The sequence below is a fragment of the Dendrobates tinctorius genome, unplaced genomic scaffold (assembly GCF_039654945.1).
Source record: "Dendrobates tinctorius isolate UK_male_01 unplaced genomic scaffold, ASM3965494v1 ptg000045l, whole genome shotgun sequence".
In the NCBI taxonomy this organism is placed as follows: domain Eukaryota; kingdom Metazoa; phylum Chordata; class Amphibia; order Anura; family Dendrobatidae; genus Dendrobates; species Dendrobates tinctorius.
This window is the reverse complement of record NW_027361713.1, coordinates 12889996-12915416: the sequence shown is the minus strand read 5'-3', so window position 1 is coordinate 12915416 and position 25421 is coordinate 12889996. Positions and strand designations below refer to the sequence as shown.

Below are 25421 nucleotides of genomic sequence, written 5' to 3'. Positions count from 1 at the left end.
TAGGTTCGGGTTACTCTATGTGGTCCAGTGGATCCACATTCCGTCCCCACCAGGAATGCTGACCCCACGTCGGCATGGTCGATCGATGTGGAGGCACTGGCTGGGCCGCGTCCTGTGGTCGAAGTCATGACAAGTCCGATGGCTTCCTGATTGCAGAGTCCTAGGTTTAAATGGTGGCGCCAACGCAATTAGCGTGTGATGATTCTGGTGTCGTCCTGAAGGCATTAATGATCTGGTTCCTGGCGGTGACGGAGAGTCCTCAATGTCCTTTAAGGGATCCTGGGACCAGGATTCGGTGTGCAAAGTGCAGTGCAGTCTCCAACACTGCCGGAGCTTAACATAGCTTAAGTATGCGGGTGAGGAAGGGCACAGTTCTAGGTGAGTCACCCGGTCTTAGGCAGCACGTGTGCGGTAATTACTGGCTGGAGCATTTGGCACCTTCAGATGCAGGAGCCAAGGGGCACACGGCAGGTCTCTGGTCACAGTCACTGTACCTGGCCGCAGGGAACCTATAGCGCGGGCCTGCGCTGTCACGGTACTTAGTGGACGGAGCACCAAACTTTCCCTGCTGTGCGCTGCATCTTCCCTCCAAGTCTCCCCGCATTTACCCACACTCTGGCTTTTTTATATTAGCCATGCCCCCTGCTGTCAAGTGCAAAGGTCGGTCAGGGTTTCTAAGCTTTCCCCTAGACAACAAAGGTGACAGGCAGCCCCTACAGTTACAGAGCTGGCACAAGAGAAGTACCCCCTGTTCTTCTTACACTCCCCCTCTCCTTTTGCTCGACAATCCACAGGTGAGTTTTTGTGGTACACATTGACATTCTCCTATTCCTTGAATGATTTGTTGCGAAATAAATTGGTCTTGATTGTATGTTTTGGGGGCATCCTGGCTGTTGCCCATTCGGAGTGCAATAAGTTAGAAGGGGTAGTCGAGTCAGGTTGAGTTGTCGAGTCAGGCTGAACAGACGAGGGCTGGGACGCACCAGTTTCCAATGGAGCAGCCACTTCAGGGACTTCAGGAATTTCAAGAACTTCTGGCACCGGCCCCTCTCTTGGGCCTACAGGTGACAGTTCTGGAACTTCCTCTTCTTCACAATCAGCAACTGCTGGAGGGAGTATTTCAGGAGCACTTTGCATCTCTTCTATTTGGAGGGACATAACATATTCCGATGAACTACTCGAGTGGGAGCATTTTCTTCCCCTTCAGGTTGGACTTCATAGACAGGCCTTTCAGAGTTGATTCTCCTCTTCACTCGATACGGGGTCTTTTCCAACTGGCACTTAAGTTTGTCCCGAGGATGCTTATCTCGGACCAACACATGATCCCCGGCTTGGATAGCTGTCTCTCACAGAGGAGTTGTCTCTGGATGCTCAAGTTCCCAAAATTTGGTCTGCACCAAGCGATGTAGTGTCTGCAGACGATGACGATGTTCTCGGACCCAGGTGGAGACCCCGACCCATGGGTAGTCCTCCTCTGGATCCAACTCATGTACAGAAATTTCTCTTCCTGGCTGGCCGAACAGCAGGGTATATGGAGTGTAACCAGTGGTGCGATGTACTCGGTTGTTGTACACCCACACTAACTCAGCTACGAATTCAGACCACCAGGCTTTTCGGTCTTACTCCATCATCCTTAACATCTGGATCAGGTTTTGGTAGAACTGCTCACAGGTTCCAGTTCCTTGAGGGTGATAAGGCGTCGTCCGAGATTTTTCGACCTGGTACTGGCGATGCAGTTATTCCATCACTCACCCAAGTAAACAGGCACCTTGATCGAAGTGGATTCTCTTTGGGCAAGCGTACACTTGAATGAAATTCTTGCAGATGGCTTGTGCTGCAGATTTGGCTGTTTGATCACATGTTGGGGTCACAACGGCAAACTTCGTGAAGTGATCCGTCATCACCAAAGTTCATATCCGTGGTGAGCCGGGCCATTCGCCAGGTAATCTATCATCAGTACTTCTAGAGTGGCAGAGGTCATGATGGTCTATGTGGGAGCTCTCTGCTCCGGAAGTTTAGCTGATTCACAGTTTCTACATTTCTCACAGGCTTCTTCCACCATGGCTTTCAGTCGAGGATGATAAACTAGCTTTTGCAGCCACTCAAAGGTCTTCTCTTGACCAAAGTGAGCTCCTCTTTCGTGTGCTTCTGTGGCTACCTTAGGTAGCAGCGACTTGGGATCACCACCTGCCAGGTGACACCCAGTTCCCATTGTAGTTGGAACTTTCAGTACAATAGCCCATTCTTCAGTTGGAGACTTTCCCACTGCCGAAGGATCTGCAGAGTCCCTGGGGACAGGGCGCCTCTCTCTCTGACTGGGGAGTTGCTTTAGAGTTACCCACTGTCTCATTTGAGCATGTTCACCATCTTCCTGTTTTAACCGGAACTACTAAACATGGGGCTGTCCTAGTATGCATTCCTGGGACACTGCCTGTAGCTGTTCCTGCGCAGCTTCCAACGTCCTGGCAGAATCCCGTAACTCAGAGACCTCTTCAGCCTCCAGTTCTTCGTCTCGGTTGGGCCCAGGTTTCTTGTATGTCACTCTGGATACTTCACCATCCGAACCACTCAGTGCTACTCCAGGGCCCCTAGTTTTGCATTTTCCAGGTGGGCCAAAGGGTTATTGTCAGTGCATACCAGAACTTCAGAGCCAGACAAGTATTCTGCAAACGTCTCCGTCATGGCCCACACTAATGCCTACAGCTACAGTTTGAATGAACTGTAATTGTCTGGATTCCTTTCAGAGTCATGGAGGGACCGACTTGCGTAGGAGATTACTTGCTCTTTTCCTTCTTGGATCTGGGACAACATAGCTCCGAGTCCATGCAGTCTTCCATCAGTGTAGAGAATAAATGGTTGAGAGAAGTCAGCATAGGCTAACACTGGTGCTTCAGTCAAAGCCACCTTCAGAGAACGAAACGCTTTCTTCTGGTGATTTGCCCATATAATAGTCCTGTTTTTTGCTCCAGATGACACCCCTTTGAACAGTTTCAGCAGTGCGTTCACTATGTGAGTAAAGTTATTTACAAATTGCTGATAATACTCAGTAAGACCCAAGAAAGAGTGGCCTCAAAGTTCAAGTCACCTAGATCTCTCCATAAGTTGCTGGAAAGTACCAGGAGCGTTAGCCAGGCCAAAAAGCATCCTGTTGAATTCGTACAGGTCCATAGATAGTATAAAGGCCGTCTTTGCTCGGTCATGCTCGAACATCGATACTTGCCAGTAGCCCCTGGCTAAATCCAGCAACGAGAAGTATTTCACGCTTCCCAATGCAGACAATGATTCCTCAATCCTTGGCAATGGATATGAATCTCGCACAGTGCAGGCATTCAGTTTACGATAGTCCACACAGAAACGTAAAGTTCCATCTTTATTTCAAACCAGCAAAATGGGAGCAGCCCATGGGCTCTGACTCTCTCGAATAACACCACTCTATAGCTTTTGTGTCAGCATTCCCTTTACCTCTTGGTACATTTGCGGTGGGATTTGTCGGTATCGTTCTCTTATGGGTACTGCATTTCCAGTTGGAATCTCATGGGTGATTGCTGTAGTGAAGCCGAAATCATCCTCATGACTTACAAACACATCCTGATATCGCCCTAATAGAGCTTCTACATGCTGGACCTGTTGCTGTGTAAGTTCTGTTAATTCGGCCTGCATTTGCTCCAGTATACGGCGCCCCTCCTGCAGGTGTTGGGGTTCTAGTATTGAAGACGTGTGTTACAGAACCCCCCAGCACCGCGAATAGGAGATGCATGTATGATAGGTGTAATGTGAGATGTATGCCCTTAATGCAGCAACCAACCGGCTGCGACCCCCTGGGCAGAGGTAAACGAGATATCCCACTTCTGACCTCCCCCCACCTTTGTAAATCCCACGGCTATTGTAATGTACGTCTGGCATCTTAGTTGGAGCCTTTTATCTACTGGCCCGACACACATTGATTTACCTGTCCTCTGTATGTATATATATTCTGTGACCTATGAGCAAAATGTTGTCACACTGGAAATACGTGGAGAAGCAGTGATCTTTTATATGTTCCCATGTTACAAAGCCTTTCGAGCCAGCATCCTGGTATTACAGGTATTACAGCACAGAAGACCCTGTTACACTGGTGGCAACAGCGGGATATGATACCCCGTCTATAGGAGTAAAGGACTGAATGGAAAACAACTACCAGAAGTTAAAGAGGAATACATTAAAAGACCTGGTGGAAGCTCGAGGGTTAATCTCCAGCAACAAAGCAAAAGCAGATTTGATAGCAGCCATCATGGAACACGACAGTGCAGCGCCTTTCAATATGAACGTGGAAGAAACTGAATTCCAGAGGGAGGTAAAGAGCAGACTGGCGTTCTATGGCCTAAACCCGGCAGTAGAGATCGTATGAGAGGTGGTGGCTGATGTGCGTACTGATCTGAAGGAAAAGATGGCAGAGCGGACCAGGATAGAGCTAGCCCAGATGGAGATGGCAGAGCGGAACAAAATAGAGCTAGCCAAGATAGAGCTAGCCAAGATGGAGATGGCAGAGTGGAGAGAGGAGAGTCTGCGAGCAGGGGGAGCTCTGACCTCCGCCCAGGTACCATCAGCAGTAAGCCACAAAAAAATCCAGTTTAATGTCTTCCGACAGTTGGGGGAGGCAGAGGAAGACATTGATAGCTTTCTGCAGGACTTTGAGCGGCAGTGTGCCCTTTATCAAGTGAAGCTGGAGGATTGGGTTCAGGTTCTGGCCAGCAAGCTGACAGGCCGAGCAGCGAACGCCTATCGCACGGTGCCTGATGAGAACTGTATGGACTATGAGTGGGTCAAAGATGTGATCTTGGCCCGGTATGCACTGACACCAGAGGCATACCGCCAAAAGTTTCACGGACTTATAAAACAGGTAACAGATACCCACGCTGAATGGGCCTATAAACTACGGCGGTCACTGCTACAGAGCGTACAAGGGAGCCAAGCAACCACTAAGGAGGACGTCCTCCAGCTCTTCTTGTTAGAGCGATTCTTTACTGGACTAAACCCCGAGACACAAGAATGGCTTCGGGACAGACAGCCAATGACTCTTGAGGAGGCTGCTTGTCTGGCCGATGAACATCATGATTCCAGGAGGTCTCAGTTGTCAGGATCAAAGACTGTCACTTGGTGCCCTCCCATGGGTCTGGAGGCCTCTAAACCACAGAAGATTGTCGGGGGACCAGCTAAAACCCTGGCTTACCAGAGTCTCCCTGGGGTGCAATGCCCCACCTGCAAAGACAATGTCCCAACCAGACTCAGTGTACCCAGTGGCCAAAGGCGGGAATGGCTACCGTCAACCGGGCCAGCTACCGTCAACCGGGCCGCTGTAGACTACTACCAGGGCGAAGCAGACCCGGCATTGGGGGCTATGACTAATCCAGGGATGAAAGAGATGGAGGAAGTGCTGCATGAAGTAGACCCCGTGCAGGCAGCCCATGCAGATAATCAACAACAGCATCGACAGGCGGTGTGGGTTAATGGGAAATGTATGCAGGGACTATGAGATTCCGGACCAACTTTGACCCTTGTGAAGCCTCATCTCGTCCAGGACCAAGAGAAGACGGACCGGACAGTGGCCGTCCATGTAGCAGGGGGAGCCATTCATCGACTGCCCACTGCCAGGATTCACCTGAACTGGGGAGTCGGGGATGGCCTTGTTGAGGTCGGCCTGATGGAGGATTTGCCTACAGATGTCTTGCTGGGAAATGACTTGGGGCCCATGTCTGCATTCTCGGTCGCCCCTCTGGCTGAGACCTATCCTGTGACCATCCGGAGACAAGCTCGAGCTGCGAAGGCCGGAATCACCTTGAACCCCAATAAGTGTCACGTGGGCAAAGCAGAGGTTCAGTATTGATGAAATTGGATGGGAAGTGGGAACAGCGACCAGAATCAGCCAAGATTGAGCCATTGCCAAATGGCCCATCCCACGCACTAAAACCCAGGTCATGGCGTTTCTAGCGACAGCAGGGTATTATAGGAAACTTGTCCCCAATTACAGCAGTGTAGCCAAGCCCCTCACTGATCTGACCCGTAAGAACCTCCCCCGCCAGGTAACCTGGACTCCCAAGTGTGAGGAAGCCTTCTGCCAGCTAATGGATGCCCTCACAAATACCCCGGTATTTGCCGCACCCAATCCAACTAAACGTTTCCTTGTTCACATAGACACTTCTATGTTTGGATTGGGGCAGTGCTGAGCCAAGTTGGGCCGGACGGTCAAGACCACCCGGTAGCTTACCTGAGTCGGAAACTATTGCCCCACGAAGTAAGTTATGTGGCCATTGAGAAGGAGTGCCTGGCAGTAGTATGGGCACTCAAGAAGTTACAACCATATTTGTATGGATGACAGTTTTCCCTCCAAACGGACCATAATCCCCTAGTGTGGCTTAATCAGGTCTCTGGAGACAACGCCAGATTATTGCGGTGGAGTTTAGCCCTACAACCTCTAGACTTCACCATCCACTACACCACTACAGACCCGGCAAACAAAATGGTAACGCCGATGCACTAAGTCGACTAACGGAACTTGTACCAACCCCATAGACTTCGGTCATCCCCAAGCCGATCCGTTAAGGATCAGACTGTGTATGCCGATCGCATCGCTGAAAAGGGGGGAGCCGTGTTACAGAACCCCCCCAGCACCCAGAATAGGAGATGCATGTATGATAGGTGTAATGTGAGATGTATGCCCTTAATGCAGCAACCGACCGGCTGTGACCCCCTGGGCAGAGGTAAGCGAGATATCCCACTTCAGACCTCCCCCCACCTTTTTAAATCCCACGGCTATTGTAATGTACATCTGGCGTCTTAATTGGAGCCTGTTGTCTACTGGCCCAACACACATTGATTGTCCTGTCCTCTGTATGTATATATATTCTGAGACCGATGAGTAAAATGTTGTCACACTGGAAATACATGGAGAAGCAGTGATCTTTTATATGTTCCAATGTTACAAAGCCTTTCGAGCCAGCGTTCTTCATCCAGAAGTGAGGAAAAGCAGAGTGGACCTCCTGAGAAATGGGGTGGTAATGTAAAGAGGTATTACAGCAAAGAAGACCCCGTTACAATGTGTCTACAGCCATGGTTCAAGGATCTCCCTGTTTCACTGTCAATTGTACGGCCTGTGGTGGCATCAGTTCTTCTGGCATGCCCAGAATTTGCACTACTTAACTCCAGGGTGGGAGCGTGATATTGCCTTCTCCCAAATTAACACATCGCACTGGGACCACCCCTTCGTGCACAGTAGGTAATGTCCGTGCAACGAGGAGCCCTGGAGGTAGTTGCTCAATAACAGCTGGCTCTATCTGTATCTTGACTCCTTCCAGAGGGATACAAGCACGGACGGGCAGAGTAAGCACGGTTTGGCCCAGTGGCACAACAAGGTTGGCTGTGGCTGGGACGATCACTATTCCCAACATCTTCCCACCTTTAGAGGTTTCTTGGGCTTCGGCCGCATGGATTAGCTGCTGGAACACTCTCCTTTGGAGAGTGCGAGGGCTCCACTGTTTCAGGAACACATCTGGGGACTCGATGAGAAGACTTCCGAATTCCTTTAGCACGTTCATCCCTAGAGTGACAGCATGCCTGTTTCCTGCGTCACCGGCGGTCAACACCACTCCCGACCCAGGTCTTTACCACAGATGGTGATTTGGATCCAGACCACCCCTGCGACTGGGATGGGTAAGTGACTAGCAGCCGTCAACTTTATCACCGGGCCCTATTCAGGGCGCGTCGCTTCAGGGAAATGTCATCAGAAGTATGTTTCAGGCATCATGGTCACCTGCGAGCCAGTGTCTACCAACCCTGTACCAAATGTCCAATCTCACCACTGTTGTAGCATGTAGGGAGTTCTTCCCTGGGGGACGTTCTTTCTTAGCGACGAGGTTCAGGACCAGTTCTACCCCCAGACGGGTTTGATAATGCTGCTGGTTTCTTCTTTGAATCAGTGAACTCTTCTCATATATCCTGGATTCTTTCCGCAACTCTTCCACCCATCTCGGTTCGGTGGCCATCGTCATAGATACCTCTCCATTCTGGACCTTCCCCGCCGGGACTGTCACCCCCTGCTTCTGCTCGCGTGTACGCGCTTCGCTCCCCACCTCTGAAAAGGGTCATGCGTGGATTTACCTACAAGCACTCTCGCAAGGTGTGTTTCAGCAGCACGTCTCTCAAGCTTGTCACCAACTGATCCTGCAGTACTATGTCAGTAGACTCAATGCCTATGCTGTCTCTTCTAGTAATGGCCGTATGGATCTCCTGTAACGCATTCATGTACTGGGTCACCGTCTCCCCCTCCCTTTGAACCCGGCAAAACAAAACAAATGCATGCTTAACTCCCCTATGTCCGTAGGGTCTCTGTGTGTTTCCTCCAGTATTTCTAACACCTTATTAAAAGTTTCCCTTTCTCGAGGGGATTGTAGCATGACAGAATCCCTCGTCTCTCCATCTAAAGCCATCATGGCAACCTCCGCCTCTAATTCAGGGGTCATGAAGTGCATACTCATCATTTCCCTGATCCGCTCAGTCCAGCTCCATAGCATAGTATTGTTCCCAGTAAACTTTGGGAGGTTGCTCAACATCACCCCCAGAGATATGCTGGACCTTGAGCCTACCCCAACTGCTTGGTCTGCCGCCTCCGTGCTGTTGGATTGCATCCTGCCGACTACGCCAAGTATGAGAAGGTTGGCAGATGCAGTAACAGACAGCAGAAAGAGTAAGGGTTAATGTTGATTTTACTTAAAAAGAGGGCTAGAAGGGACAGACAGGGGTATAGCAAACTACAGTATATGAGCACAATGAATGTGCAGGGTGAGATAACAATTGTAATCAGTATAGCAACTGTTCATGAAGGGTTAACTTATCAGTTCGACTGCTTCCTGAATGCAGAGTCCTAGGTTCAAACGGCGACGTCAACGCAATTAGCGTGTGATGATTCCGGTGTCGTCCTGAAGGCATTGATGATCCGGTTCCCGGCGGTGACAGTGAGTCTTCAACATCCTGTGCGGGATCCTGGGACCAGGATTTGTCATGCGAAGTGAAGTGCAGTCTCCAACACTGTGTAGCTTGACAGAAGTATGCGGGTGAGGTCACAGTTCTAGGTGAGTCACTCAGAGACCGTGCGCTAGTAGGATTTTGCGTGCGCTGCGCCCTTTTGACGGTGCGGTGACATGCGCCAAACGCACCATGTTGCATTTTGGTGCGTTCGGAGCACCGTCAAAAGGGCGCAGTGCACGCAAAATTCTACTAGCACACGGTCTGCACACCCTATGCTAAAGATAGGGTGTGCAGATCGCATGCAGCGATGTGCGACACTAGGTGGAGATGACCGGAGGGGGCGCGGCAGGGGCGGGGCTTATCGGCGATGTGCGCTGCAGGCAAAAATGCTAGTCTGAAGCTAGCCTTAGCACAAATTTAGTAAATTTGGGGTTTAGGAAATGATGCATTCTGGAAATATTTTTGAGCAAGAGGTTGGATGTGCGGCTTTAACCCCTTCATGACCCAGCCTATTTTGACCTTAACGACCTGGCCATTTTTTGCAATTCTGACCAATGTCCCTTTATGAGGTAATAACTCAGGAATGCTTCAATGCATCCTAGCGATTCCTAGATTGTTTTTTCGTGACATATTGGGCTTCATGTTAGTGGTAAATTTAGGTCGATAATTTTTGCGTTTATTTGTGAAAAAAATGGAAATTTGGTGAAAATTTTGAAAATTTTGCAATTTTCAAATTTTGAATTTTTCTTCTGTTAAACCAGAGAGTTATGTGACACAAAATAGTTAATAAATAACATTTCCCACATGTCTACTTTACATCAGCACAATTTTGGAAACAACATTTTTTTTCGTTAGGAAGTTATAAGGGTTAAAAGTTGACCAGCAATTTCTCATTTTTACAACAAAATTTACAAAACCATTTTTTTTAGGGACCACCTCACATTTGAAGTCACTTTGAGGGGTCTATATGGCAGAAAATACCCAAAAGTGACACCATTCTAAAAACTGCACCCCTCAAGCTACTCAAAACTGCATTCAAGAAGATTATTAACCCTTCAGGTGCTTCACAGGAACTAAAGCAACATGGAATGAAAAAATGGACATTTTAATTTTTCCAACCAAAATTTTCTTTTAGCATCAGTTTTTTCATTTTCACATGGTTAACAGGATAAAATGTATCCTAAAATTTGTTGGGCAATTTCTCCTGAGTACACAGATACCTCATACGTGGTCATAAACCACTGTTTGGGTGCACGGCAGGGCTCAGAAGGCAAGGAGCACCATTTTACTTTTTGAATGGAAAATATGCTTGAATATTTAGCGGTTGCCATGTCGCATTTGGAGAGCACCTGTGTGTCTAAACATTGGAGCTCCCCCACAAGTGACCCCATTTTTCAAAACTAGACCCTCCAAGGAACTTATCTAGATGCATAGTGAGCACTTTGAACCCCCAGGTGCTTCACAAATTGATCCGTAAAAAAAAAAAGTACTTTTTTTTCACAAAAATTTTATTTAGCCTCAGTTTTTTCATTTTCACATGGGCAACAGGATAAAATGGATCCTAAAATTTGTTGGGCAATTTCTCCTGAGTACATCGATACCTCATATGTGGTCATAAACCACTGTTTGGGCGCACGGCAGGGCCCGGAAGGGAAGGAGCGCCATGTGACTTTTTGATTGGAAAATTAGCTCCAATCGTTAGCGGACACCATGTCGCATTTGGAGAGCCCCTGTGTGCCTAAACATTGGAGCTCCCCCACAAGTCACCCCATTTTGGAAACTAGACCCCTGAAGGAACTTATCTAGATGTGTGGTGAGCACTTTGAACCCCCAAGTGCTTCGCAGAGCAGTGAAAATAAAAAATCATTTTTTTTTGCTCAAAAATGATTTTTTAACCCGCTATTTTTTATTTTCACAAGGCTAACAGGAGAAATTGAACCACAAAAGTTGTTGTGCAATTTGTCCTGAGTTCACCGATACCCCATATGTGGGGGGGAACCACTGTTTGGGAGCACGGGAGAGCTCAGAAGGGAAGGAGCGCCATTTTGGAATGCAGACTTTGATGGAATGTTCTGCGGGCGTCATGTTGCATTTGCAGAGCCCCTGTGTGCCTAAACAGTAGAAACCCCCATAAGTGACCCCATTATGGAAACTAGAACCCCCAAGGAGCTTATCTAGATGTGTAGTGAGCACTCTGAATCCCCAAGTGCTTCACAGAAGTTTATAAATGCAGAGCCATGAAAATAAAAAAAATATTTTTTTTTCCTCAAAAATGATTTTTTAGCCCTCTATTTTTTATTTTCCCAATGGTAACAGGATAAATTGGACCCCAAAAGTTGTTGTCCAGTTTGTCCTGAGTACACTGGTACCCCATATGTGGGGGGAAACCACTGTTTGAGCGCACGGCATGGCTCAGAAGGGAAGGAGCGTCACTTGACTTTTTGAATGGAAAATTAGCTCCAATCGTTAGCGGACACCATGTCGTGTTTGCAGAGCCCCTGTGTGCGTAAACTTTGGAGCTCCCCCACAAATGACCCCATTTTGGAAACTAGACCCCCTAAGGAACTTATCTAGATGCATAGTGAGCACTTTGAACCCCCAGGTGCTACACAGAAGTTTATAACGCAGAGCCGTTAAAATAAAAATTTTTTTTTTTCCTCAAAAAATAAATTTTTAGCCTGCTATTTTTTATTTTCACAAGGGTAACAGGATAAATTGGACCCCAAAAGTTGTTGTCCAGCTTGTCCTGAGTACGATGGTACCCCATATGTGGGGGGGACTACAGTTTGGGCACACGTTGGGGCTCGGAAGGGAAGTAGTGACGTTTTGAAATGCCGACTTGATGGAATGGTCTGTGGGCATCATGTCACGTTTGGAGAGCCCCTGATGTACCTAAACAGTGCAAACCCCCCACAAATGACCCCATTTTGGAAACTAGATCACCCAAGGAACTAATCTAGATGTGAGGTGTGCACTTTGAACCCCCAAGTGCTTCACAGAAGTTTATAACGCAGAGCCGTGAAAATAAAAAATATTTTTTTTCCTCAAAAAAAGATTCTTAGTCCACTATTTTTTATTTTCACAAGGGTAACAGGATATTTTGGACCCCAAAAGTTGTTGTCCAGTGTGTCCTGAGTACGCTGGTACCCCATAAGTGGGGGGACCACTGTTTGGGCACACGTTGGGGCTCGGAAGGGAAGTAGTGACGCTTTGAAATGAAGACTTGATGGAATGGTCTGTGGGCGTCATGTTACGTTTGCAGAGCCCCTGATGTACCTAAACAGTGGAAACCCCCCACAAATGACCCCATTTTGGAAACTAGATCAGCCAAGGAACTAATCTAGATGTGAGGTGAGCACGTTGAACCCCCAAGTGCTTCACAGAAGTTTATAACGCAGAGTCGTGAAAATAAAAAAATATTTTTTTTTCCTCAAAAAATGATTTTTAGTCCACTATTTTTTATTTTCACAAGGGTAACAGGATATTTTGGACCCCAAAAGTTGTTGTCCAGTGTGTCCTGAGTACGCTGGTACCCCATAAGTGGGGGGGACCACTGTTTGGGCAAACATTGGGGCTCGGAAGGGAAGTAGTGACGCTTTGAAATGAAGACTTGATGGAATGGTCTGTGGGCGTCATGTTACATTTGCAGAGCCCCTGATGTACCTAAACAGTGCAAACCCCCCCACAAATGACCCCATTTTGGAAACTAGATCACCCAAGGAACTAATCTAGATGTGAGGTGTGCACTTTGAACCCCCAAGTGCTTCACAGAAGTTTATAATGCAGAGCTGTGAAAATAAAAAATTATTTTTTTTTCCTCAAAAAATTATTTTTAGCCCACTATTTTTTATTTTCACAAGGGTAACAGGATAAATTGGACCACAAAAGTTGTTGTCCAGTTTGTCCTGAGTACGCTGGTACCCCATATGTGGGGGGGGGGGCCACTGTTCAGGGACACGTTGGGGCTCGGAATGGAAGTAGTGACGTTTTGAAATGTCGACTTGATGGAATGGTCTGTGGGCGTCATGTTACATTTGCAGAGCCCCTGATGTACCTAAACAGTGGAAACCCCCCACAAGTGACCCCATTTTGGAAACTAGACCCCCCAAGTAACTTATCTAAATGTGTGGTGAGCACGTTGAACCCCCAAGTGCTTCACAGAAGTTTATAACGACCGGGCGTGAAAATAAAAAATCATTTTTTTTCCACAAAAATAATTATTTTAGCCCCCATGTTTTTATTTTCCCAAGGGTAACAGGAGAAATTAGACCCCGAAAGTTGTTGTGCAATTTTTCCTGAGTACCCTGATACCCCATAAGTGGGGGTACACCACTGTTTGGGCACATGGCGGGGCTCGAAATGGAGGGAGCACCGTTTGACTTTTTGAACGCAAAATTGGCTGGAATAAATGGTGGCTCCATGTTGCGTTTGGAGACCCCGTGATGTGCCTAAACAGTGGAAACCCCTCAATTCTATCTCCAACCCTAACCCCAACACACCCCTAACCCTAATCCCAACCCTAATCATAACCCTAACCTCAACCCTAATCCCAACACACCCCTAACGAAATCCCAACTCTAACCCTAACCACAAGCCTAACCGTAATCCCAACCCAACCCTAACTCTAATCCCAATTACAACCCTAACCCTAATTCCAACCCTTAGTCCAACCCTAACCCTTAGTCCAACCCTAACCCTATTTCTAACCCTAACCCTAATTCCAACCCTAGCCCTAACCCTAGCCCTAACCCTAGCCCTAGCCCTAACCCTTGCCCTAACCCTAGCCCTAACCCTAGCCCTAATGGAAAAATTAAAAAAAAAATATTTTGTTTCTTTTATTATTTGTCCGTACCTATGGGGGTGATAAGGGGGGCCGTGATTTACTTTTTTTTTATTTTGATCACTATGAAAGTTTATTATAGTGATCTAAATAAATGAATGAATCTGCAGCGTTGCAGATTCAATTCGGCGCACTGCGCATGTGCCCGCCATCTTCCAAGATGGCAGCGCCCATGACGCTGGACGGCGGGACACCGGGACAGATAGCAGGGGATCGGAGGCACAAAGGAGGGTGAGAGGGGGTGATCGGAGGGCTGAGGGGGTGATCGGAGGGCTGGGGGGGGCAGATTATGACAGCGGCTGCCGATCAGTGCCATCAGACGGTGGTGGCAGCCGATCGGTGCCGTCAGTCGGTGTGGGGGGGTCGGGTCTCGGTGTCCAGCCATGTCCGATGCTATTTCAGCATCGGCCATGGCTGGATTGTAATATTTCACCAATTTTCATTGGTGAAATATTACAATCGCTCTGATTGGCAGTTTCACTTTTAACAGCCAATCAGAGCGATCGTAGGCACGTGGGGGCTAAGCCACACCCCCAAGTGTTAACTCTGAAGGGTCCTTTGTGTGCGGGTCGGGTGACCTTTCAGTGACCCCGGTCACCCGACCCGCAGGGGGGCAATCAATTCATGACGCCACATAGGCGTCATGGGTCGTATTGTCACGACTTTTCATGATGCCTACGTGGCGTCAAAGGTCGTGAAGGGGTTAAGGACAGGGCAGAGTGAAGGCAAATAGGGGTGGAACCAGCTTAACACACCGGAAGAATTAAAATATCACAAAATTTTTATTGAAAATGCTTTGAAAATAAAAATAATGAAAAAATGGGCATCTCAGACAGCAAAGCAATAAAAGGGGTGGTGTGTATAACAGAGATCAATCCATACATGTTTCGAGCTACAATGGAAAGGACACCATTGTAGGCATTTACTACAGCCGCCTGTGCAAGCTGAAGATATGGATGAACTCTTTATGCATCAAATGGCCAAGTTCTCCAAAAAATATGACATAGTTGTTATGGGAGATTTCAACTATCCTGACATTTGTTGGGAATCTCTCTCAGGCAAAACTAACAGGTCAAAGAAATTCTTATCCTCTCTTGCTGACAACTTTATCTTCCAAAAGGTAGGGAAGAAAACAAGGGGATCTGCTACGTTGGATCCAATCCTTATAAACAGGGAGGAAATGGTTGAGGAGGTAAAAGTGGCTGGGACCCTAGGAGGTAGCGACCATGCTGTTTTAGAATTTTGGATAACTAGAGGAGGAAGACCTGTGAAGACTCAGACGTCAAGGTTAGATTTCAGAAAGGCAGATTTTGAGGGATTCAGAAAAAGAATTGGAGGGATCCAATGGCTGGATATCCTTAAGGACAAAAATATCCAGGAAGGATGGGAAATCTTGAAAAATGAAATTCTCAAAGCACAATTGTTAACAATTCCGAAAAGAGGGAAGAATAGGAAGCATTTAAGGAAACCAGGATGGATGAACACAGAACTTAAGCACATGCTAAAAAGGAAGAAAGAAATGTTTATGAAATGGAAAGAGGGAGGCATATTTAAAGAAAAATATAATGCTGTCTGCAGAACTTGCAGGGCACAAATCAGATTATTAAAGCTGACAATGAATTGAGGCTTGCAAGAGACATCAAAAGCAATAATAAAGGATTTTGGGGATATGTCAAAAGTAAAAGAAAAGTCAAAGATGCTATAGGATTTTTACAGGATGAAAATGATGAAATAGTAAGACAGGATGCTGAGAAGGCCGAACTTTAAATTCCTATTTTGCATCTGTTTTCTCTCAGAAAGGAAATGTAACATCAACTGTTCTTCACTGTCCTATTAAGGGAATAGAAGAATCCAGGATATATATAAACAGAAATATAGTGAGGAAACACTTAGCTAACCTAAATGAATTCAAGTCTCCAGGTCTAGATGAATTACACCCCAGAGTACTGAAGGAGATAGCAGAAGAAATTATTGAACCCCTCTCCATAATTCTCCATAATGAAAATTCTTGGAGAACAGGAGAAGTCCCAGAAGACTGGAGAAGAACAAATGTTGCTCCTATCTTCAAAAAGGGGAAGAAGGTGGACCCAGGCAACTATAGGCCAGTGAGTCTGACTTCTATACCAGGAAAGATCTTTGAACAAATTATTAAACAACATGTATGTAAGTACCTGGATAAGAATGAAGTGATTAAACAGAGTCAACATGGGTTTGTAACTATTGAGTCATGTCAGACTAACTTAATTTCCTTCTATGACAGAATCACTGGTTGGGTGTATCAGGGACATGCTGTAGATATAGTATATCTTGACTTCAGCAAAGCATTTAACAAAGTATCTCACACAATCCTTATTGAAAAAATGGCTAAGTAGGGAATGGACAAGGCAACTGTTAGGTGGATTCATAACTGGTTTAGTGATCGGAAACAAAAAGTGGTAGTAAATAGCTGCACATCCAGTTGGAAGAATGTCTCAAGTGGGGTACCCCAGGGCTCTGTCCTGGGCCCTGTATTGTTCAACATCTTTATCAACGATTTAGATGAAGGAATTGAGGGTAAACTGATTACATTTGCTGATGACACAAAGCTAGGAGGGATAGCTAATACTAGAGAAGAGAGAGAGAGGATTCAAAAAGATATAAATAAACTGGATCAGTGGGCAGCAACTAACAGAATAGTTTTTAACAAGGAAAAATGAAAAGCACTACATCTAGGCAATAAAAATGAAAAAGCATATACAGAATGGGAGGAATAGGGCTAAGCAACAGCACATGTGAAAAAGACTTGGGTATACTAATAGATCACAGACGGAATATGAGTCAACAGTGTGATGCAGCAGCAAAAAAGGTAAATGCAATTCTAGGATGTATTAACAGAAGCATACAGTCTAGATCACGTGAAGTCATTTCTGCCCTCTACTCCTCTATGGTCAGACCTCATCTGGAATACTGTGTCCAGTTTTGGGCACCACATTTTAAGAAAGACATCAACAAACTGGAGCAAGTTCAGAAAAGAGCAACCAGAATGGTGACCGGTCTGCAAACCCTGTCTTATGAGGAAAGGTTACAGGATTTGGGAATGTTTAGCTTGCAGAAGAGAAGACTGAGAGGAGACCTAAGAGCTGTCTACAAATATCTCAAGGGCTGTCACATTGTAAAAGGATCATCTTTATTCTCATTTGCACAAGTAAAGTCTGTAATGCTATAGATAAGCCCCCCTGATGTAACCTGAAAGATAAGAAAAAGGAGTTAGATTATACTCACCGGGGGGGCAGTCCGGTCTTGGTCTGATAGGTGTTGCGGTCCGGTGCCTCCCTTCTAACGGTGACGTCTTCTTCTTTGCTGCCTGTCGTAGCTCCTGCGCATGCACACTGCTCTGCCCTTTTGAGGGCAGAGCAGAAAACTGCAGTGCGCAGGCGCCGGACGTCACCGTTAGAAGATGGGAGGCGCCAGATGGACCGGAGCGAATGTCAGGGTGAGTATAATCTAAAGCCCTCATCACACACAGCAATATCGCTAGCGAGATCGCTGCTGAGTCACAAGTTTTGTGACGCAACAGTGATCTCACCAGCGAAATCGCTGTGTGTGACACTAATCAGCGACCGGCCCCCCCTGCCGGGTATCGCTGATCGTGCTGGAATGGCCAGGACATTTTTTTGATCGTTCGTCTCCCACTGGCCAGCACACATCGCTGCGTGTGGCAGGCGGGAGACCAGCGATCAGCGAGCTGGACACTGGTAACCAAGGTAAACATCGGGTTTCTAAGCACTGCGCAGCGCTTAGAAACCAGATGTTTACCTTGGTTACCAGCTCCCTGCACCAGCGCGCTAGTATCTTAACGTACACTGTGGGTAACTAAGCGACGTGCGTCACTTGTTACCCGCGTGTCGCTGTCCTGATCGCTGGTGAAGCTGCCTGTTTGGCAGCTCACCAGCAATCATGTAGCGACACACCAGGGAGCCTGACAAGTTCATATCGTTGTCGGGAACGCTGGTGAGTCGCTATGTGTGACGGGGCCCTAACTCCTTTTTCTTATCTTTCAGGTTACATCGGGGGCTTATCTACAGCATTACAGAATGCAGTAGATAAGCCCCTGATGTCGGTGCCGGCAGCTGATAGACAAAAAATAGGGTGACAGATTCCTTTTAAGGGAGCAGAGTCAGGGGAGTGCAGGAATTTTTACAAGGTATTTAGCTCAATTTTTTTGCGACAGGTCCTCTTTTGAGTTTTTGTCATTCTCCTAAGCATGTGGCAGTAAGGTGAAATTTTGCTGTAGGCATCAAGGCCCAATTATGACCAGTAATGAAGGGATACATGTTACAACATTTGTAAACAATGATGTAGTTTATTCTTATTAAGCAAATAAATGTTATTTTTGAAAGGCACTATTGTAAGGAACAAGTTGCTCTTGGAATATGGTTTACATCTTGCTGAAATAGGGTACAACCTAGTTTTTTTTCAAACTTTCATTTTCTATTCTCTATTATTCTATTTTATATAGACACATAGCTCACCTCATCGGGGACCATGGTGAGTGGATAGGTATCTTCCGACAGATAGTTGAAGAGACACCAAAGATGAAAAGCATCTTCTTTGGGAAGTGTCACGCCGAAGGGGCGGTAGTTCTTCTTGGCTGTCAGAGTCCAGCACAACTCATGAAAGCTTTCCTTTACAAATGAACCATCTACAACCTAAAGCAAATATGATTAGAAGACTTTGAATAAAGAAAATAAACAAAGAAGTAAAATTATTTTGAATAAATATCAATAATTTTCTCTTCCCATAAACAACTGCATATTGGAAAGAATTAACATATAGTCTGTACAGAATTTAAATTCTATGATATAATACAGAAGCAAACATTAAAAAACAACCCACCTTGTCCAATATGTACTGGTTCAAGTAAGGCATATAACCCTGACTAGAAACTGGGCCATCATCATCATCACGAAAATGATCTTCTAAAGCCACAGGATCGTGCGGAATGTTGAGTACTGTGTAGAGATTATGAGACAGCACCTAATAAAAAGGAAGAACAGGGTGAATTTTATTTTCTGAATCTTAATTGTACATTAGGAATTCTGTATAGTAGACTTTCTCTGCTTAATATTAGACTTGTGTACAATAGCAGCCTTGTACACACATGGACACAACTATTGGTAGCCTTCTGTTAAAGTAAGTAAAACTCACAATAGTCACTGAAATAACTTGAGACTGACAAAAGTAATTTTCTATTTCAATTTACTGAACATCAACTAATGAAAATGAGACATTGCTTTTATATTGTGGTTCAACAGAAAAAAAGTAGATGTAAAAAGCCTGGACAGAAATGATGGTATCCTTAACATAACATTTTGTTGCACAACCTTGTGAGGCATTCACTGGAAACAAATGATTTCTGCAATTCTCAATGACACTTATTCATCTGTCCACTCCTCTTGAGAAAACTCCTCCAGTTGTCTCAGATGTGAAAGCGCCTATTCCATATTGCAAGTGTCAACTCCTTGCGCAGATGTTCAATAAGATTTACACTGATGAGAAAAAGAGTAACAATGTTTAGAACTTTTGACTTTCAGGCTCCATATCTCATCATCCACTACTGGTGTGAATGTGAGACTAACACCATTTTATAGACAATCATCTTGGCTATCTCATACATAAATGTGACTTGCAACTATTTTGCATATGATTAATTATGCAGATTCTTGTCATATCACTGCATTGTTACTGTTTTGCTCCTGGTGATGCTAGACAATGGCGGAAGAAGAAAGCGTCCTGAAAACAGTCACACGTGGGTTACGTCACCCAGTTTGAACAGGAGCAGACTCTGTTAATTCACAGAGCCGCACAGCCACTGAACATGGATTCCAGAGCCTGTTAGCTCACAGCCCGGCCAAAGAGCGCACAGCAAGCAGCCAGAGAACTCTACCCCCAAGGACACGGGGTTAGAGTCCCTCTAGGCCCACTGAGCGCGCGGCGTCGCTGCCACGAACGCCACTAAAGACGCTGACTATGGAGTGTGGAGCACTTGCACTGTGGCGTGCTGAGTCACTGATGATGACTAATGCCTGACTCAGACTCTGACCTACCTATGCCTAAGCCTGGTAGAAGAAAGAAGACGCGCACTCTTGCTATAAAGAGAGGTGCTGACTGAGCGTGGATAGACCACAGGCAATAGTCAATGAATGGACCGTCGCACTCCGAAACTGAATTATTCTTGCAAAAGAGTCTTTGAAGAAGTTTTTATGAGTTTTAATTCATTTAAATTTTTCAATAGATCAAATAGTGAAAATACTGCAAACAAAAGAAATATTCCAGATGTGAGTATTATATGGTTAGGTATCGACCTAATCCTAGGTCTATCTCAAACCATACTCAAAAGAAGATTCAAGGTATAAAGCAGGGAGATTAATTGTAAAGTCCCTGTAAGGGGCTGGTAACATGTGAGAGGCAGGAGTCTGCGGTGCTGGGCGCTAGCAGGCTAGGTTGCACAACACATGCGTACCAAGGGTAGGGGTTTCATAATGAGTCATTCACCAGAGACATTAATACGTGCATTCATCACTCACTCCTTATAGTCTGAAAATAGTCTATTCTAGCGCATGGCCGAGGGACCATGCGAACCTTTTATAGCCGCAAGCGTCCGGGACCTTCGTGGCTTCTCGGATGGGCCAATCCGAACAGGAGCAGGACCTGAGCACGTGACCTTCGATCTCCAATGGGAGATCACTCCACAGGCATGCTCAGTGGCCCGACATGGGGACTTAGTCCCTGGAGAATCTCGCTGCTGAGCAGCATGTATTGCCATAGCTGTGCCAGAGGTGGCAGCAGCAAGCAAACCCACGGAGCTGGTCTGGGCAGAACGCCGGGACCAACGAGTTTGCTGAGCAACCTCCTATGTGGCTGGAGAGGAATGGGAGACCACCGTAAGTAAGGGTCAGGATTCACGCTGTGCATCGACAGGAACCCGACGCCTAACATTACCTCCCCTTCTAGGGCCCCCTCCTCTCTGAGTCTCGCTCTGCTCAAATTCCGCAATGAGAAGAGGAGCGTGGATGTTCTCCACCGGCTCCCAGGTCTGAGCCTCTGGACCATGACCCTTCCAATCCACCGAATAAAATTTTTTGCCCCACATCACCTTGCATCCCACGATGGCATTGACCTCAAACTCGTCTGACGACAGGTCTGATGTCCCGGCAGATGGCTCCAAAAACCGGGACATGTGAACCGGCTTAAGGAGAGACACATGAAACGTGTCCGAGATGGCCACGTGTGGTGGAAGAGCCAGGCGGTAGACCACTTGGGTAATCTGCTCAAGGACCTTGAAAGGACCAATATAGCGCGGTGCGAACTTAGCGGATTCCACCCGCAGCCTGATGTTTCGAGTGGAGAGCCACACAAAGTCGCCAGGGGCGAAGGTCAGAGCCGGGCGCCGGTGAGTGTCAGCGGAGGACCCCATTCTCTTCTTGGAGGCCCGGATAGCATCCTGCGTGCGATCCCAAGTGTCACGTGCCTCCACCGCCCAGTCTGCCACCCTGGAGTCGATGGACGACACAGGCATGGGCACGGGGACGTGCAGATGCTGGCCATAATTTAAGAGGAATGGGGTCTGACCGGTGGTTGTTCAAGGCGATCTCCGCCCATGGCAGCAAGGATGCCCAGTCATCCTGCCTGGCCGAGACAAAATGTCGCAGATATGTCATCAGGGTCTGGTTGGCTCTCTCAACCAACCCGTTCATCTCGGAATGATAGGCCGAGGAGAGATTTAGCTTAATGCTGAGCAAAGAACAGAACTCTCTCCAGAACCGAGACGCGAACTGAGGACCCCGGTCGCTTACAATCTTATCCGGCATACCATGCAGGCGGAATGCATGTTTAATAAAAAACGCTGCCAGGCCCCGTGCCGAAGGTAGCCGAGAGAGTAGAACCAGATGCACCATCTAGGAGAAATGATCGGTGATCACCCAAATGACAGTGCTGCCGCTGGACTTGGGCAGACCCACCACAAAGTCCATACCGACCATCTCTCAGGGCCTGTCCAAAATCGGCATAGGATAGAGTAACCCAGTGGGCCGCTGCCGAGAGGGACAATTCTGGGCGCAAGAGACGCACGCCTGAATATAGTCCCTGACGTCACGAGCCATATGCGGCCACCAGTACTTCCTCGCCAGGAGTTCAGAGGTCCATTTGATCCTGAAATGGCCACCCACCCTGGACGAATGAGCCCAAGAGAGGACCTCCGGTCGCAGATGGGCAGGGACCAAAGTCTTGCCTGGAGGTACAGACTCGAGAGCAACCGGAGCCTCGGTCCTCAGGCTCTCTGATGGGACTATCAGCCCAGGATCCTCCTCTTCTGATGACACCACAGAGCGAGAAAGAGCATTGGCCCGGACGTTCTTTTCCCCGGAGAGAAAATGCAGTGTGAAATGGAATCAGGAGAAGAACAAGGACCATCTGGCCTGGCGAGAATTCAGCCGCTGGGCTGTCTATAAATAGACCAAATTTTTGTGGTCAGTGAACACCTGGAATGGGTGGCGAGCCCCCTCCAGGAGGTGTCTCCACTCTGAGAAGGCCAGCTTCATTGCTAGCAACTCCCTGTTCCCGATGGAATAATTCCTCTCCGCCGGTGTGAAGGTCTAAGATAAGAAGAAGCATGGGTGCTTCCGACCTTGCGAGTCCTTCTGAAAAAGGACCGCTCCAGCACCGACGGAGGAGGCATCCACCTCCAGGATGAAGGGCTTATCTACATCAGGGCGATGTAGAATGGGAGCGCTAGCGAAGTGGGACTTAATGGAGGCGAAGGCCTTGGAGACAGTCTCCGACCACAGTTTGGGATTTGCACCCATCTTGGTGAGGGCTACCAGGGGTGCTACCAAAGTTGAGAAATGGGGAATGAATTGTCGATAGTAATTTATGAACCCCATAAAGCGCTGCACCGCTTTGAGAGAATGGGGTTCCTGCCAATCCATCACTGCCTGTAGCTTGGCAGGATCCATAGCCAAACCCTGGGCTGAGATGATGTAGCCCAGGAAAGGTAAGGACTCCTGCTCAAACACATATTTCTCCAATTTGGCATAAAGAGAGTTGGCCCGCAGGAGATCGAAAACTTTGCGAACATCTCTCCGGTGGGAGTCAATGTCTGGAGAGTAAATGAGAATATCGTCCAGATAGACTACTACCGAGGTGGTAAGCATATCCCGGAAGATGTCATTCACAAAGTCTTGGAAGACGGCTGGAGCATTACATAGCCCAAAGGGCATCCCCAGGTATTCATAGTCCCATCTCTCGTGTTAAAAGCCATCTTCCATTCGTCCCCCTCACGGATGCGAATCAGGTTATATGCTCCCCGCAGACCGCGCTTAGTAAACACTCTCGCTCCCCGTAGCCTATCAAACAGTTCCGATATCAGGGGCAGAGGATACTTGTTCTTAACGGTTATGGCGTTAAGGCCCCTGTAATCGATGCATGTACGTAATTCTCCATTCTTCTTTTGGACAAAGAAGAATCCTGCTCCCGCCGGAGACACCGACTTCCTAATGAATCCTCTTGCCAGATTCTCCCTGATATACTGAGACATGGCCTCTGTCTCTGGGAGAGATAGGGGATATACTCGACCCCAGGGAGGCTCAGCATCGGGCAAGAGGTCAATAGGACAGTCGTAAGGGCGGTGCGGCGGATGGATCTCTGCCGCCTTCTTGGAGAATACGTCTGCTTACTGCTGATAAGGCTTGGGAAGCGAGGAGAGATCTGCAGGAACCTCAGAAGTAGTGACCTGTACGCAGTCCCTCAGACCCCTACCCTCGCAGGACTTGCTCCAACCGAGGATTTTTCCCGAAGACCACTCTATGTGGGGAGAGTGAGATCGTAGCCAGGGAACCCCTAGGAGGACCTGGTCGATCCCTTCGGGCATAACAAGGAGAGCCAGTATCTCCTGATGAGAAGGAGACAAAGAGAGTCTCAGTGGAGCCGTCTGGTGAGTGATTTGGGACGGGAGTGTAGCCCCATTCACCACTCTGATGGTGACTGGATGAGGTAGTAAGAACAGGGGGATTGTGTGTTGTTGAGCGAAGGCAGATGAAATGAAATTGCCCTACGCCCCAGAGTCCACACAAACCTCCACAATCAGAGTGGAAGAATTAAACTCTAACGTCCCTTTAAACAGCAGCTTGGAGGAGAAAGTTGCGGTGTCTAGTAGGCCCCCTCCGATAAGCACTAGACGGGAGCGTTTCCTGAGCGCTGTGGGCACTGGTTAGCAAGGTGCCCAGTCTGCCGACAGCGGAAGCAGACTGGAGGTACCCACACGGACCGGACCCTGGACCCCATGCGGGACACCTCCATGGCCTCTGGAGGCTCGGGGGGCTGACCGGGAGGTTCCAGTGGTCTAGCAAAATTTGGAGCCAACTTATATCGTTGGCGGGACTTGGAGCGCTCCAGCCCTTGCTCAGTGAAGCGAATGTCAATTCGGGTAGAGACCGTAATGAGCTCCTCTAAAGTGGTGGGCACCACCCTGGTGGCCAGGGCATCCTTGACATGATCAGCCAGGTCTCTCCAGAATACAGGTATGAGAACCTTATCTGGCCACTCCAGCTCCAAGGCCAGAGTTCTGAAGAGGATGACATACTGGCTGACCAGAGACGCACCCTGGGTTAGAGCCAGCAACTGAAGTGCGTGCGTGACATGAGGACCCAGAAACACCTGCTTCAGAGTGACCAGGAAATGGGTGGCATTCTGTACCAGGAGATCCCCGCGCTCCCACAGTGGGGTGGCCCACTCCAGGGCCCTGCCCGACAGGAGGAAGATGATAAACCCCACCTTGGTCCCACTCGGAGGGAAATCATGTGGCCAGCAACTCCAGGTGAATGGAGCACTGACTCACAAAACCCCTGCATGAAGCACTATCACCCGAGAACTTCTCGGGCAGCAGGAGGCAGGACAAGGTCGGGGCAGGACTGGCCTTGGAAACACGGGCGACAGCCTCTGTAGCTGCTGGGACGGCGACCGAGGTAACATCCGCAGCTGAGGTGGAACGCTCTAGCGCTGGCAACCTACCCTCCAGCTGCTGGATGTACCTATGCAGTCGCTCTTCGACCGCCATTACTAGCCAGACCCTTGCGCTAGGATAATGTTAGCGCTGGCGGAATGCACCAAATTATAAACTAGTAGTTGGTGCGTTCGCAGTCTGGGGTCCACTGTGCAGAGGTGGTACACTGCTGCAAGACAATGGCGGAAGAATAGAGCGGCGTGAAAACAGTTACACGTGGGTTAAGTCACCCAGTGTGAACAGGAGCGGACTCTGTTAATTGACAGAGCCGCACAGCCGCTGAACGTGGAAGCCTGAGTCTGTTAGCTCACAGAGCCCGGCCAAAGAGCGCACAGCAAGCGGACACAGAACTGTTATGAATGAGTCACCGTAGGAGGCAAAAACAGAAATACTAGCTAAGTCCAGAAAACCAGAGAAGTTTGCAGCTATCGGATTGCAGACCCCTGAACCTATCAACAACAACTAGCAGTAGCCATGGGGGGTTGCTACGGTGCCCTAGACCCCTCAATCACAGCCGGAGAACTAAATAGCCTAAAGACAGAA

The 25421-nt window shown here is 47.8% G+C and overlaps 1 protein-coding gene across 1 annotated transcript in view; it reads right to left on the bottom strand.

Moving 5' to 3' along the window:
- DEF6 (DEF6 guanine nucleotide exchange factor) overlaps positions 1-25421 on the bottom strand; it is a 799533-nt gene that overhangs the window by 564031 nt on the left and 210081 nt on the right. The window contains exons 3-4 of the mRNA XM_073575620.1: positions 18716-18856; positions 18352-18528 (exon numbers count right to left, since the gene is read on the bottom strand). Of these exons, the coding sequence (XP_073431721.1) occupies positions 18352-18528; positions 18716-18856 (318 nt within the window). The remainder of the gene's footprint in view (positions 1-18351; positions 18529-18715; positions 18857-25421) is intronic.